The 15520-nt window shown below is 39.7% G+C and overlaps 1 protein-coding gene across 12 annotated transcripts in view; it reads right to left on the reverse strand.

The window, feature by feature from the left end:
• epha7 (eph receptor A7) overlaps positions 1-15520 on the reverse strand; it is a 148537-nt gene that overhangs the window by 107686 nt on the left and 25331 nt on the right. For 11 of the 12 annotated variants that reach the window (XR_013289320.1, XR_013289321.1, XR_013289324.1 and 8 more), the window contains exon 4: positions 13067-13222. The exons of the other annotated variant lie outside the window; for it this stretch is intronic. Coding sequence is in view for 6 of the 11 variants with exons in the window: in XM_077551869.1 (XP_077407995.1) it covers positions 13067-13222 (156 nt within the window). In the remaining 5 variants the exon portion in view is untranslated. The remainder of the gene's footprint in view (positions 1-13066; positions 13223-15520) is intronic. 12 annotated transcript variants of the gene reach the window in all.

Genomic DNA, 15520 nt, shown 5'->3' on the forward strand with positions numbered 1-15520 from the left:
TTTAGCTAGGGGTGCCGCCATCCACACTGTCTAATCCATTGAAGACATCACTCCACTTTGTGGATTCCTCGTGTCCGAGTTACACAATCTATGGCCACATCGCTTCACTATTTTGCTTGCTGGAGGTCCACAGCTTGTTGGAAAGTTGGTGTAGTTTTCTTAGTCCATTCTATGTTTTTTTTTTTCTTCGTGTTTAAGTGGTGTCTTTCGTTTTGTTTTTCTATATGTAAATCCTATTTAGGCAGTTTCTTACAGTTCTGTCACATTCACTCCATTTACCTCCCATTTGTTTTACTATGATTTGTGTGTTTTCAAGATGTTGTCTTCCTTGGTCTACCAGTATGCTTGGCTTGAACAACCTTCCCATGTTGGTTGAACTTGTTCCAGATCTTACAGACAGCTGACTGTGAACAACCAAAATATTTTGCAACCTTGCAAGATGATTTACCTTCTTTAAAAAGTTTGATAGTTGCCTCCTTTGTTTCAATTGACATCTGTCATGTTGGAGCCATGATTAATGCCAGTCCGCTTGGTGGAACAGCTCTCCAAGGTGGGATCACTCCTGTTTAACTCCAGGCTAATGATCAAATCTGATACGGCACTTCTAAAGAAAGTGACTACACATTCCAGCTGTCAAAACACCTTTATTGTGATGAGGTGCAAAAACAACAGTGTATCTAACTGTGCGCAAATGACATTTTCTTGAATGGACTCGGAGCAGAGCAAGCTTAACGGAAAAGCGCACATGACTGTGCAACCTGCTGTAAGCTTATTTTGAGCCTTGAAACTAATAAACCAATTGTAACGCAATGCATTTAACGTACAATAACGATAACAGCGTTTCAAATATGAGGAAAATAATTTGATTACTTCCTTTATAAAAAAATAACGGAGTTTCGTACGCCGTTAGTTTTAACGCCATTATTTCCAACACAGCGTTAACTATATGGTCAATAACCTACCCTACCTCCCAGTTTTTAATTGAAAGGTACAATAAATTGCTTCTACCTCTCAGTACGTGCAATTAATTGTGATAAACTTTATCTAACTTTTAGGAATCGTATTATTTCTTATACCCTTTTACGATACTCTTTGTTACAAACGTGCGTCTGAGCTACATGGGCAATAATTGTATGTTTTTAGCTGAACAATACTAAATGTTAATCTATTTAGTAAGTTTCAACCTGTAATTGCAGTAGTAAAAAAAACTTTGATATTAAAGCTTCATTGGTCTTTATCTTAATATCCTGGTCTCTATAATAGATTTGATGTTGTTTATTGTAAATAATTGCTTGTTGGATAATTGAAAAATACCTTGAAAAAAAATAATGGTATCACAATCGCAATTTTTTTTTGAGAGAGAGAGAGAGAGAGAGACTCCTACTGGGTTACATGGCACACACAGTATGTTTTTTGTGTTTTTTTTTGTTTTGTTTATTCAATGTTCGATTCAAGGAGATGTAAATATCATATGTGTATGCTCGTGTGTAATTTTGGCTACAGCTAATATGCCAACAAGTTTAATGATGTGTTTCATTAATGTGAATTGTTTATATTGTGAATTTACTTGGCAACAGTAGACTAAGGGAAGTATCTGTGCTTTTTCTCTCTCGACTTTAAAGACTATTGACGCCAGTGACGGACGGTACTTCAATACTGACGGTCGGTCCTAAAATAGATAAATATAAATATATAATAATATAATATAAAGTACGTGTAAAATAAAACAGCGGACCGACGATTACAGGTTGGTTTGGCTTGGAAGAAAATGGAGGACTATCAATGAATGATGGTCAAACGTTTGGACACGCCTTCTCAGTCAATGTTTTTTCTTTATTCGCATGACTATTTACATTGTAAATTCTCACTGAAGACATCAAAACTATGAATGAACACGTGGAGTTATGTACTTAAAAAAAGGTGAAAAAACTGAAAATGTATTTTATATTCTGATTTCTTCAAGATAGCCACCCTTTGTTCTGATTACTGCTTTGCACACTCTTGGCATTACCACCTCTGAGAACTCCTTCAAGACTGTTGGAAAACCATTTCAGGTGACTACCTCTTGAAGCTTATCAAGAGAATGCCAACAGTGTGCAAAAAAGAGATCAGGCAAAGTTACGACAATTGTAACGTTGCCAGGTTGAAATCCCTAGTTTTGAGAAAAATGGGTTTAAAGTTTTTCTTTGTATCTTTCAAATGTCCACAGCAACCAGTACCTTGGAAAAAAGATATTGACCCCAAATTTTCAGGAACTGTTAAAAGATCACTGGAATGTCCATTTTAATTGTATGTAAGGACATCATCCGATGTGTGCCCTGCAATTGACTGGCAACCAGTTCAGGGTGTACCCCGCCTACTGCCCGAAGCCAGCTGGGATAGGCTCCAGCAACCCCCGCGACCCTTGTGAGGATAAGCGGTAAAGAAAATGGATGGATGGATGGACATCATCCGATTTTTGAACTCTTTAAAAGTTTAGGAAGTTTGACCTCTCAACAGATGAAATCAGCCTCAACTTTGAAGATCGAGCTCGATTTAGCTTACATTTCATCTTCTGAGGCATCATCAGACAAGGTTTGGTTCTTTTATTGTCACTCCTTGTGATATTTCCTTGTTTAAATACGTCATATTACCGCAGTGGGAAATTTGATTTACATCAATTGAAACATTTGGCTACTCATGCATTCTGAACAACTGATATGGTGAAATAGTTGAACGCTATTGCTAAACTATTTAGTACTACATTATTCTCAGTATTTGCACATTTTCAACAATTGTCTTCAAGCACCATGTATTAAAAATCTCAGAATTCACTTTACAGGGTCTTTAAACTAACACAAAGAGTTTTGGTAAAAGTGTTGTGGTAAATATGGCAAAACCAAGACAGTAATAATTTTCATAAATACGAATAATACATTTAAAATATACTAGCGCTGTCAAAGTCATTCAAAGGCATTCAATGCGTAGTGACGTAAAATCTGCAAAAAAAAAAGCAGCTGGCTCTCTGCCGAGGAATGTGAAACGCCTATAAAGAAAGCAATGCAAGCCTCTGTAGCTTTCCTAAAGGGACGATCAAAACTCTTGAATGCGTCTGGTGAATGATGAGAGCATGGCGTGGGCGAGGGGTGACTCTCCCAATCGCATATCGTTTCTTTAGGGACGCTACAGAGGCTTACCTTGCTTTCTTCATACGTGTTTCACATCGCTCGGCAGAGAGCCAGCCGCCATTCTACCTCACTACGCACTGAATGCATTGCAACGTAAATAACAATGGCGGCGTACGTCCAATTAAGTTTCTACAAAATGTATTCAACTGGAAATGATTTTTGAAAAATGAATCTCATAGTTATGTTAGTAACAACCAAATAAATTATATAGAGCAAACTTGTCATTACAGTCGGGGTTCCTTTTAAAGGTAGCACAGGTTGTTCTTGAGCAATAAACATAACTACATGCATTAAAGTAAAGAATTTAATAAATGTTTGCATATGACATTCAGAATGCTCCTGTCAAAACATTGAGGTCATTTTTTTCATTTTAAACTATGCAAATAATTAACTGTTTTGAAAAAGAGGAGGATGATAGTGTGCAGTAGTGCAGTGCATCAAAAAATGTTGAAGACGTCCTCATAATATTAAATGTAGAAAGAATGAACACGTAATTCAAGAGAAGCTCTTCAAATTTGGCGGGCAAATTTTTTTGATAACAAGCCATTTTAATTAAGTGATTAATCATGATCTGGGATGACACCCAGCTCTACCTCTCTACTAACCCTAACGCCACTCCCTCCTTCCTCCCTTACTGACTGTGTTTTCGAACTCAAACAATGGTTGTCATCAAATCTTCTTCAACTTAACAGTAACAAAACTGAAATCCTATTGATTGGTACTAAGTCCACTTAAGCCAAAACGTTTTTCCATTGCACTTGACAATTTCTCTGTTTCCCCCTCCTCTCAGGTTAAAAGCCTGAGTGTGATCCTTGACAGCCCACTTTCTTTTCAGTCACACATAAACAACATCACCCGATCTACATACTTCCATTTACGCAAAATAAATCGTCTGCGCCCATCTATCACACCACACACTGCTGCTGTCCTTGTTCACAGGCTCGTCACTTCTCGCCTGGATTATTGTAACTCTCTTCTGCTTGGTCTCCCCATCAAATCACAACTTCTCCAGAACTCTGCTGCTCGCATTATTACAAGGACCCTTTCCATGCACCGCATTACTCCAGTCCTGCAAAAACTTCATTGGCTTCCTGCCCGTTTCCGCATCCAATACAAAATACTGATCTGCACTTTTAAGGCCATAAATAACCTTGCTCCCCGTTATCTTAAGGACCTTCTTCACATTGCCACACCTTCATGCTCTCTCAGATCTTCATCTGGCCTCCACCTCTCAATCCCTTTTGCCCGCCTGTCCACCGTCGGGGACAGAGCTTTCAGCCACTTTGCTCCCCGTCTTTGAAATGCACTACCACCTGACATCCGTAATATAGATTCATTAACACTTTTTAAAACCAGACTTAAAACATACCTTTTTCGGACTGCTTTTTCACTTTGACATTGTTATAGTTCTCGCTAATGTTAATCATGGGACTGCTGAGCGAAGCAAGCAGGCCCATATTACTATCCTAGAAAAAGGGTTTATTGTTGTGTTTCTTTTTCTTTTTATATTTTATTCCACAGATTTTTCCGCAAAAATGCGGCACGTACCGTAGATCGCACCGGGACAAATGAGGTATCAAACGATGCGGCTCGATCTGACTCGGCGCAGCATTACTTTTCTCGGAATTCCCAGTTACCATGGCGACGCAATTCCCAAAAAAGTCCCCCAAAAAGTCCCATGAGAATGAATGGGAAAAGGAAAGACAAAATCACACATCAAGCACCTTTTTCCAAGACACGCTGCGCGCGCATACGTTAATCGACCGATATGAATTTTAGCTCATTTTGTAGCAATTTTTCCCATCTTTAGATCAGTGTCTTTTTTAAGGAATGTAAACTCTCCCCTCTGTGCGGGTTCAAAGACAGTGAGCGAAATAGCCTTTTAACATTGGTGTGTATTGGATGGGCTTCAGTGGAGCAATTAGGCTTTGAGTGGCGGGAACCAAAAAATCTATTTCCAAAAGTTTCACTTCAACTCGTCACCATGGCCACAATCTTTGCTCACTAGACATCAAATTCTCACATTTTGTAGTGACAAGGGTCTGCTTTCAGACAAAGCTACTTTTATTTGGCTAAGGTGTCATTTAGTACCTTTATTATCACTTTAAGTGAGGAGAAGTCGGACTTTTTGCCTATCTTTTCCATGTTAATTTCGGCGCCTTTCTCTCTTCTTTTTTTCTAAATCATACGTTTTCAACCTGCTCTCATTTGGTCATTTTTCATCCGATTAAGAAAATGAGAACATGCTTACGTTTCCTAAACCCTTGCCGTTCTAACGAGCCATTTCTTGAATCTGCATCTTGAACCGTTAAGTCGTGAGAGGCTTTTGTTTGAGGTGTGCGTCTCTCATTCATTTCAGTTGAATGTGTGTGCGTGAATGTGCATGTTTCTTAAAGGGACAGTAAGATACTTTTAGTTTATGTTGATTATGGTTAACGTCCACATTTCTTGACCGATTCCAGTCGTTTAAATTTTAAACTGTACAGCTCATTTACATATTTTTAAATACATTTTCAAAAAAAAACACTTTATTATTATTATTTTAATTATTTTTTTTTTTTATTAAATGGAATGGACTGCTATTTAAATACTGCTTTTTACAAGTGCTACTACTAAAAGTCCTACTACTATACTACTACTACTATTGCTACAAGTACTACATGCGTCTTTCCACCTTGCAAGAGTCAGCAGTCCCATTCAAAATTTCCGCGGGAATTTTTCTAGTTATTATTACTAACCAAAATTCTAAGATGTGATTAATGTGATTAAAAAAATATATATATTCATTTGACATGTCTAAAATATACACATGTGGGGTGACGGCTACGCTAATATTGTGTCACAGTCCTCTTGCAGAATTTGTTGATGTGGCACATTTTTAAAGGTGGGTGGAATGGGGGTTTGCTCATGGCAGTCTTGCTTGCACAAGCAACACAGCTGTTGCATGATCAATACCCAGTCTCTAATGTGTCAACTTTTGTCATACCAGTGAAGAAATAGCCACTCTATTTCAGCTACGCAGTTTTTATATAGGAATGGCTTACACAAGCAAAACAAAACCATTTTTTGCATTCAGTCCTACAGTTTTTACTGACTTTTGTCCTCATTATGCAGCAGGGATTTGGAGTTTCATGTCCCCACATAACATTTTCATTTCTACTTAATCCTCCCTGACATATTCTTAATCTCAAAGCACCGGAGACCCTGCTTACTATTTTAGGCCTGTCCTTTGGTAGCTTTACAAGCCTGAAAAAGATCTGCAAAACAAGCAGTGTAAATATATTTTCAATTATGGATCTATCCTTCCCACCACAGGAAAGAAATCACAGTGAGTCTTGCTCATCCTGGTTTACTATATAGCATGGAAGGGTAAATAAAATGTTCAGAAACCATCCAAAACAATTCCAAGACCACAACTGTGGATGGACCGTGATGGACATGGGTCACATTTATTTCGGATCAGATGCTCATATAATGGGAAATACGTAAAATCTACTTTTCAATTGCTGGCAAATGAATACAGTAGTTGGTCTTCTGGAGTGCACCTATCAAATGTTAAATTATACTATCAAGTAAATATTTTGTAAGCTGTCTATTTCATAAAATTTGTATATGAGCAAGTCATTCTATATTTTGACAAAAGATAACATATCAGTGTGGCTAATTTCCCTGCCAACACACCCATGTGGGTTGGATATGGGCTGGTGTATGGCCCCCATCTCGGCTGCCCAGCTGGGTCTAAGTTAATTTTAGCCAGGGATTTCATGGTGGTCCTATATGGGCACAAATAGGTGGCGCCAGCCGCGGCACCAGGATATTTTCTTTTCTTTTTTTCTAGAGCTCAGTATTGTTCATTCAATTTGACATGTCATCATTGCTCTCCTTTTTTATTTTTTATTAAAAAAAAATATTTTTTTATATATATATTTTTTATTTTTTTATTTTTTTTGTATGTGGGTGAGTATGTGTATGTGCGTGTGTGTGTGCGTGCGTGCGAGCGTGTGTGTATTCATCAGTTCAGCTAAAACCTGTTAAAAAAAATCCCATAGTAATAATATAATATAATAATAAATTGCCAAATGCAGAAACATCAATGTAAGTTATCACGATGTGGTGGCTCTCGCTAACAGGCAGAATTAAGTAACCAGAATTAGGTTAAAAAATTCTATATACGTAGACCATGTTTCTATAAATTTTGATATTTGGTTTTTATTTGAGGCAGATATTTTTCCATTAAAATGTGATTTATGAGGAGGTTAGACCATTGGTCGATATTCAGAGTTTGTTTATTTTTCCAGTTAACAAGAATTGTTTTTTTTGCGATAGTAAGGGCTACAAGTGTAGATTGAAATTGTTTATGTGGTAAGTCAGTTGTTGTTCGGTCACCTAGCAGGCGCCAGGATTTTTATTGTGGGTGGGCCTGCGGAAAAATGGGTGGGCCAGAAAAAATATGAAAAAAAAAAAATTCCCTTCACATCCCTAATAGTGCTTTACCGCGGGTACCAAGGACAGCGATTAAGTTGCCGATCTTAACACACACATATTATGGCGTTATTTCGCTTCTTTAATTATGAGGGCGCAGAAAATAAAATCGCTGGCGCGGTCTCACGTAAAGTGAAGGACTGCTGTGAGTGACGGGTGCAGCTGGAGAACGCGCTCTCGAGCTGCAGCAGTACGAGCAGTGGATGACTGGTGTTGGGATCCACTTCCCTCAGACTCCTGTGCAGATTATGTTTTACACTAGAGTCACTGCTGTGTAACTTCTACACACCCGGAAAATATGATCACTGGGTCGGGGTCTCACTGATAAGCTCGTTTACGCACAGAAATTGCTCTTTTACGCACAGAAAGATACGCAGGGCACATTTATAACAACGTTTGCAATTTATTAAAATAAACGGGAGAATGGCAGTAAGCTTAACTCAAGATAACTGATTCATAAAATACAATTCTTCCTGGATTTGGACATTTACAGCAGGAGAAGGCAGGGTTTTGTGTTGAACACAGCAATAATGTCCTGATAGTCCAGAGAATCGGTCAATTCTTTTTTGAATGAAAGCAGGGACAAAGAGTTCAGTCTATCAGTCAACATTGTGGCACTGTAGCGTGTTTTGATCCTTTTGACAGCAAAAGATAGTCTTTCTACATGTTGTCATGGGTGAGGTGAGGAGCGCACATGCAGGAGACTGTTCATATTGGTGAATACATCCCCGGGGCGTGCGTCGAGCACTTCTATGAGCGTTTCCTCATTGGCTTTTGGCTTCTTTTTGAGCTGCTGCACAAACACCGTGTGCTCTGCGTCCCCCACGGAGATGGAAAAGTGGTCAGAGGGTGGATGTACGCGCTTTGTCCTCAGCGCGTGACAGGCAGCAGCGGCTATCATGCAGCCGCATGTGTCACACGTACTGTGGGCCCGGGTTAAAAATGGGTGAGCCAATGGAAAAAATGGGTGGGCCCGGGCCCAGCCTGGCCCATTAGTGGCGCCGCCACTGGGTGGCGCACTGACATCAGTGGAGTGTAGAATATTAATCTTTGCTTTACTTTCTTTTCCCCGTTGCCATCTGACCCCATCTGTAGAAATGAGTGGACCAAAGAAAAGGAAAGTGGACGGTGAGGGCCAAGTGTTTAATAAAGAGTGGACAACACGATATTTTTTCACTGAAGTCCGATCAACGGCTGTCTGTCTGATATGCCAAGAAGCCGTTGCGGTTTTTAAAGAGTACAATATCAGCCGTCACTTTGCCACGAAACATGCAAATTATGCTAGCAAGCAGTTGGCGGCTAATTTACAGGCTCAGCAGAATTTTTTTCACCGACAAACTTCAATTCAGGAGTCAAGTACCAGGGCAGGTTTTTTGCTGGCGTTCAAATTGCCGAAGGCTAGCAAGCCTTTCTCCAAAGGCGAGTTTTTGAAAGAATGCATGGTAGAGACAGCAAGTCTCTTGTGTCTGGAGACCAAAGGCAAGTTTGAAAAAAATCAGTTTATCACGCAGGACAGTGACTCGCCGTGTGGAACTGATTGATGAAGATATAGTGAGCACGTTAAATAAAAAGGCGGGGACCTTTACGTTATATTCACTGGCACTTGATGAAAGTAACGACATAAAAGACACTGCTCAGCTCCTAATTTTCATCCGAGGGATAAACGACAGTTTTGAGATAACTGAGGAGCTTTTGAGCATGGAGTCGCTGAAGGGGAAAACGCGAGGAGAGGACTTGTATGCACATGTGTCCGCTGTCATTGAGAGGATGAAGCTTCCTTGGAGTAAACTTTCCAATGTCACCACGGATGGATCGCCAAATTTAACAGGAAAAAACGTCGGACTGCTGAAAAGGATCCAGGATAAAGTGAAGGAGCAAAACCCTGAGCAGGACGTTATTTTCCTTCACTGCATCATTCACCAGGAGTCTCTGTGTAAGTCTGTGTTGCAGCTTAATCACGTTGTCGATCCAGTTGTAAAACTTGTTAACTTCATACGAGCGAGGGGACTCGTCAGTTCGTTATACTGTTGGAGGAAACCGATGCGGGTCACCAGGACCTACTTTACCACTCTCGTGTCCGCTGGTTAAGTTTGGGAAGAGTGTTACAACGAGTGTGGGAGCTCAAAGAGGAGATTAGCTCGTTTTTGGAGTTAATGGGAAAATCCGAAGAATATTCCGAGTTGAGTGACATGAACTGGCTTTGTGACTTTGCGTTTGCTGTGGACATATTTTCACACCTGAATGAGCTGAATGTGAAGCTACAGGGGAAAGATCAGTTTGTGCACAACATGTACACAAATGTGAGCGCCTTCAAATCCAAGCTGATTTCATTCTCCAGACAAATGTCAAACAAATCTTTCGCTCATTTCCCCACACTAGCCGTGCAGAAAGGGACCATCCAAAACACGAATAAATACTGCAAATCACTGGACGACCTGCACAGAGAATTCTGCCGTCGCTTCTCTGATTTTAAACAAATTGCCTCATCACTTCAGCTGGTGTCCTGTCCCCTGTCACAAGAGCCTGAAACGGCACCGCCGGAGCTGCAGTTGGAACTGATCGATCTTCAGTCCGACTCTGCTTCAAAGGAGAAGTTCAAGTCTCTTAAACTGAATGACTTTTATGCCTCACTGAACGAAGCCGCGTTTCCAAACCTACGGAGGACGGCACAGAAGATGCTGGTGTTGTTTGGCTCGACCTACGTGTGTGAGCAGACGTTCAGCATCATGAACATCAATAAAGGCTGTCACAGATCCAAGTTAACTGACCAACACCTCAGATCTATCCTGAGAATTGCCACAACAAAACTAACTCCAGACTTTGATGTACTGGCAAAAAAGGGAGACCAACAACACTGTTCCCACTGAAATTTGTGAGTTTTTCTACTTATGTTCTGTTATGAAAAAAAAGTTTGAAAGTGCGTTTTTTAATTGAGTGTGCCTTTATGCACAGCAGTGGAGCAGAAATGGTTGACATTGAGTATTTCGTTGGGTAATAATATGTTTTGAATGTTGAAAGTGATCATCTTTTTTCAATAAATCTTGATTTCTTTAACTTTACGCCTTGAATTGAAATCTATTAAAAATAGATGCAATCACCAGGTTTGACAGATCACAGTGTATGTGCTATTATAATCTATTTACATTTCTCCTCCCACTTTGCCAAATAGTGTGTAAATGCCGCATCTTGCATATTCATTGAGGCAAATGTACTACCTGGATTAGGGCTATTTTATAATAATCATAATAATAATAATACATTTCATTTAAAAACAGCACCTTTCAGAACACCCAAGGTCACTTTACAAAGCATAAAAACACAGCAAAAGTTGAGCTAAAACAATAAAAATGAAGCTATTGGAAAAGCTGTTTTAAATAAGTGGATTTTGCACATTTGAAAAACGCAGTCCTTAGTGCACACTATAAGTAAATCGGGTTGTACATTTATCTGTGTGTGTTTACTGTGCTATAAGGTCTAAATGCTCCTGGTCCGGCCCATCTGTCAAAATTTCAAACCCATTGTGGCCCGCAAGTCAAAAAGTTTGCCCACCCTTAGCCCATCTACTACTCATCTACTGCCCAAGTGAGGCCCAACAACGAAGCCCACTCTAAGCCCATGCCCATTCAAAGCCCAACTATCCCCATATGGGCCCCAACTGTATATGTTTGCTGGGCAACTTGCTGTTTACACACAAAGCATCTCCGCCCGTGACTTGGTAGCTAAACTGGAGACAATCCACCAATCTCAAAGAATAGACTGGTCTACACAGATGAACTATCACGTCAAAGCCAAAAGTCTGTAACATACAGTACATATATCCATAACTAATTGACAAGTGCAATTCCGTGGCTTGGTGATGAAGTACTGCCTCCCCAAATAATTATATGGTATCTTTATAGCCACTCGCTCCTGCACAACCACCTAATTCTGCCCCTGGCTATCATGGTACCAAAAGCTATACTTGCTATTGACCCAGTGATAGATGACATGGGTTGAGCAATGGCTCCTTTTCCAGAGACAGAACCAGCCCTCAAAACAGCCAAATTTTAGTGAGGCCGAGTGTTCTTTTTAAGCATGGTATTCTGACACAATAATCTTATTAAGACACAGTATTAAGGCACACTAGTTTGGGCTTTATTCAATTCAATTCTTACGTAAACTAGAAAGGCACAGTTTCACAAATTTCCCTCGTCATCGCAACTGCTGCAACTTCATAATGACCACACCTTTAGATCTGGGATTGTGCAAATAAGATACTTGTGCCAAAGAATGAATACATGTAAATTGATACAAAATATAAGTTGTGCATTAAAAAAAGGGGAAAAAGTGTTCAAATAGACGGCAAGAGATTCAGCTCTGTTTTCTGGTGGTGTAGATACTGTATTTAGCACAAGCAGTATCTGGGCTGACATTTAAAATGATACTCATCATAACACTAATCAATATAATAATTTGCATATTGTTTCATATGACTGCTAAAACATTAGATACAGATGCCATAATTACAACTTGGAGTATTTGTTTAATACACAGCAGTTCAATGAAATTCAGTTGTTTGCATAATATCTCACGATAGTAGTCTCTTACAGAGACTAACACCCACACACGAGATTCTGACTTGGCCTACTTTAGAGTTTTCAGGGGGGGAAGTGTGTCTCATATGCCTGTCTCTGGTTGCACATGAAGATAGAAGAAAAAAATCAAGGTGATAAAATAAAAGAAGTGCCCATTTACCATTCTTCTACCAGCCCCATGTAGGTTTGGATGATGAGGTCATCGACCTGATTCACCGTGCACACTCACACCTGGATGGTCGTGGAGGAACTGTGAGAATCGTTTTCTTTGACTTCTCCAATTCCTTCAAGACCATCCAACCTTTTCTGTTGGGTGAGATGCTGCTTTGTATGGATGTCTCATCATCCAGCATCTCTTGAATCATGGATTGTTTATCAAACAGGCACAGTATGTGGGCGTGGGCAGCACCCTGCTGGATGTCGAGGTCAGCAATGTTGGTGTATTACAAGGGACTGTGGATTGAATTATCTATTTTAGCAGGGTTCTCATAACTATCAGTACAAAAGAGGCACATATGTAAGAGGGCAAATTTTTAGGGAATGTCAACCTTAATCACAGATATGTGCACATTTCTCATGCACAGTTGCTGACAGCATTTGAAAAAATAACACAGAAACCTTTAAAAAAAAATGAGAAGGCACATAAAAGCAAATGATGTCGACCCTTCAGATGAAATCCCTTGGTATACTGTAGGTAAAGATGCCATCAAGCACTGTCACTTAAATTTTAGCCTGGCTGTGATAAATAAAGAAGCAGGATGCTGCCTGGACTCCCGCTGCTGTTTGTAATTTAAGTCTTTCAGTTGGGAAATGACAAATTGAACAGCACCAGGGCAGACTTACTTGTGCAGGCCATAGAATTAGCGTCAGAGAAAGCTCGATAGTAGCCGTCATCACAGTCACAGCGCCGGGAACCCTCACGGTCAATAAAGCTGTGCATTGGGCAACGAGAGCATTGTAGGTCCTGGGAGGACATTTTGTAGAAACCACGACCACATGCTGTTGATAAAGTCAAAAGAGACAAAACGAGAAAAGTCAGGACACCTACATCTGAAATCCAACTTGTACTTAATTATACAAACCAAAGAGTCTTTTCAAAAAATGAGAGCAGATATAAAAGCAGCTATATAGCTAAATCTGATGCGCCGCCCCTTCATACAGTATTTCAAAAATTCAAGATTCAACAACCACTTATGAGCCAAAATTAAACATTCAAAAATTCAGCATTTAGTTCCTGTACATTTTAGCATATGACGCAATTGACTTTTTTTTTACATGTCTGGGGGTACTACACGTGCCTGCCAATTTTTGTAGCTCTTTGTAAAATGCATTCATGTAAATTCATTAGCGGGTGCTACAAAGCTATTTTGTTTTCATCGTTTATGACAACTATAAACTATTAGTGATGCACCGGATATTCGGCCACCGAAAATTTTGGGCTAAAATGGCTATTTTTGCCATTTTCGGCATTTGGCCAAAATAAAATTAAAGCCGAAAGAATATGGACGAAATAGGATGTTGTGGTGACGCAAGCAAAAAAAAACGCTGCAAACAAGCGCCTGTTTTTCTTTTTCCTGAGAGAGCTCAGTATTGTTTATTCGGTACATGTCATCATCATTGCTCTCTCTTTCTCTTTTTTTTGTGCGTGAGTGTGTGTGTGCGGGTGTGTGTGTGTGCGTTTGTGCTCATTAATTCACCTGAAAAGAGAGAAAAGTGAAATCCTGCACCGACCAGACACCACCTACTACCCACAGGGTTGCAAACCAGAATCTTTCACCAACGTCTGTTTGAATTAAACAGCAAAAGCGGGGGGTGAGTGTACGCCTCGCTTCTCGCTGGCTTTTTACCATGTGAGTTTGCACCGGTCAGTCGCAGCAGCTCTTGGGGTCATTGCGCACACTGGAGTTAAGGGAGTCGCTTGGTGTAAACCATTTAAGAGGGTCGAAAAAAAGACAGAACTGCCGTGTACTGCAGTACAGGTGAGCCACTCTTTCCCTTTATAAGAGCCCCTCAAACGCTTCCACTTTTTCACTGGCATCCTAGTGGCCGTGCTAAATACTTTACTTAATGTTAGCACTATTGCTATCAACACTTTTAAACACTGAAAAGCTTAACGCTATCTCCGGGTGGTGACAAAACTGTACAGGACGCTGTGTGTGGCTTTGCAGTCCGTTCCCGAAGCCGATTAGCTGGTGCGAAGAGATGTATTTATTTATTTTTAAACTGTGGTCAATATATGAATGTGCGGATTTTAAGTGCGCTGCACGCATCTCTTCCCGCCTGTGTGAACTACATTGACTATAAAGTGCAATCGCACGGCCAGAAAATGCTCAACCCTCTTTGGTGTTTAATGTACCATTAGCCAACATGTCTGCGGTGTGGGCATATTTCAATTTATATTGTTCTTTGTTAAAATGCCAGTGCTAAATAAATATTTTAAAAAATATATTATAATTGTAATTACTTATAATAAATGCAATGATAGTAAAAGTTTATTTTTTCGGGCAAGTATTATTCATTTTTGGTTTCGTCCAAAAATTTTCATTTTGGTGCATTCCTATAAATTATCACATTTTTTTACCAGGCCCAACAAGTGTGCAAAGTTAATGAGTTTTCCTACATGTTTAGGTCCCCGAAAATGTGATTCATTTTGAATGTCTACAGGTACAATAGAGACCTCGCTGTGGTCACTGCTCAGGCCCTAAATATATTTTCTTTTATAGTCCATTAAATATGGAGTGCTCCACAAATTCCATCTGTCTAAAAGTAAACTTGCCAGGATATATTGCTATGTTATTATGTTTATGTTCGTTTAGGTTGGCATAACATAACCCGGGCTGATCAGCGATCGCGGTAGGGGGGACATTTACAATCATTTTGACATGGTAGATGCATACTCTATACCCACCTCAACCTCTGAAAATATAAAAAAAGGATAGCATCAATAATTTGTATTTTAAGGACATTAAATTAGTAAATGTCGTTCTCTCCATAGCTTAACGGAGCTAAATGAGGAAAACATTTTTGCACCTCCTCAGTCTAAGCCCGCTTTGTAATACTTTCATTTTTCCTTCAACTGTTACTAAACTGCCGTGTTTTTGGCGCAAATCCATTGCCATGTGTAAATCAGGCGCAAATTTTGTCACGGTGGCGTGGAGGACCCAAATGCAGGGAGGCAGGAAAACCACGGCAAGAATGCATGTTATACTGAAAACTATTTATTTAACAAAAAACACTGACAGGGGAACTGTGTAAAACTCTAAATAAACAAAAACAACAAAGTTATGAAAAGACCAA

Source organism: Vanacampus margaritifer, chromosome 19 (assembly GCF_051991255.1).
Source record: "Vanacampus margaritifer isolate UIUO_Vmar chromosome 19, RoL_Vmar_1.0, whole genome shotgun sequence".
NCBI classification, from domain to species: Eukaryota; Metazoa; Chordata; class Actinopteri; order Syngnathiformes; family Syngnathidae; genus Vanacampus; species Vanacampus margaritifer.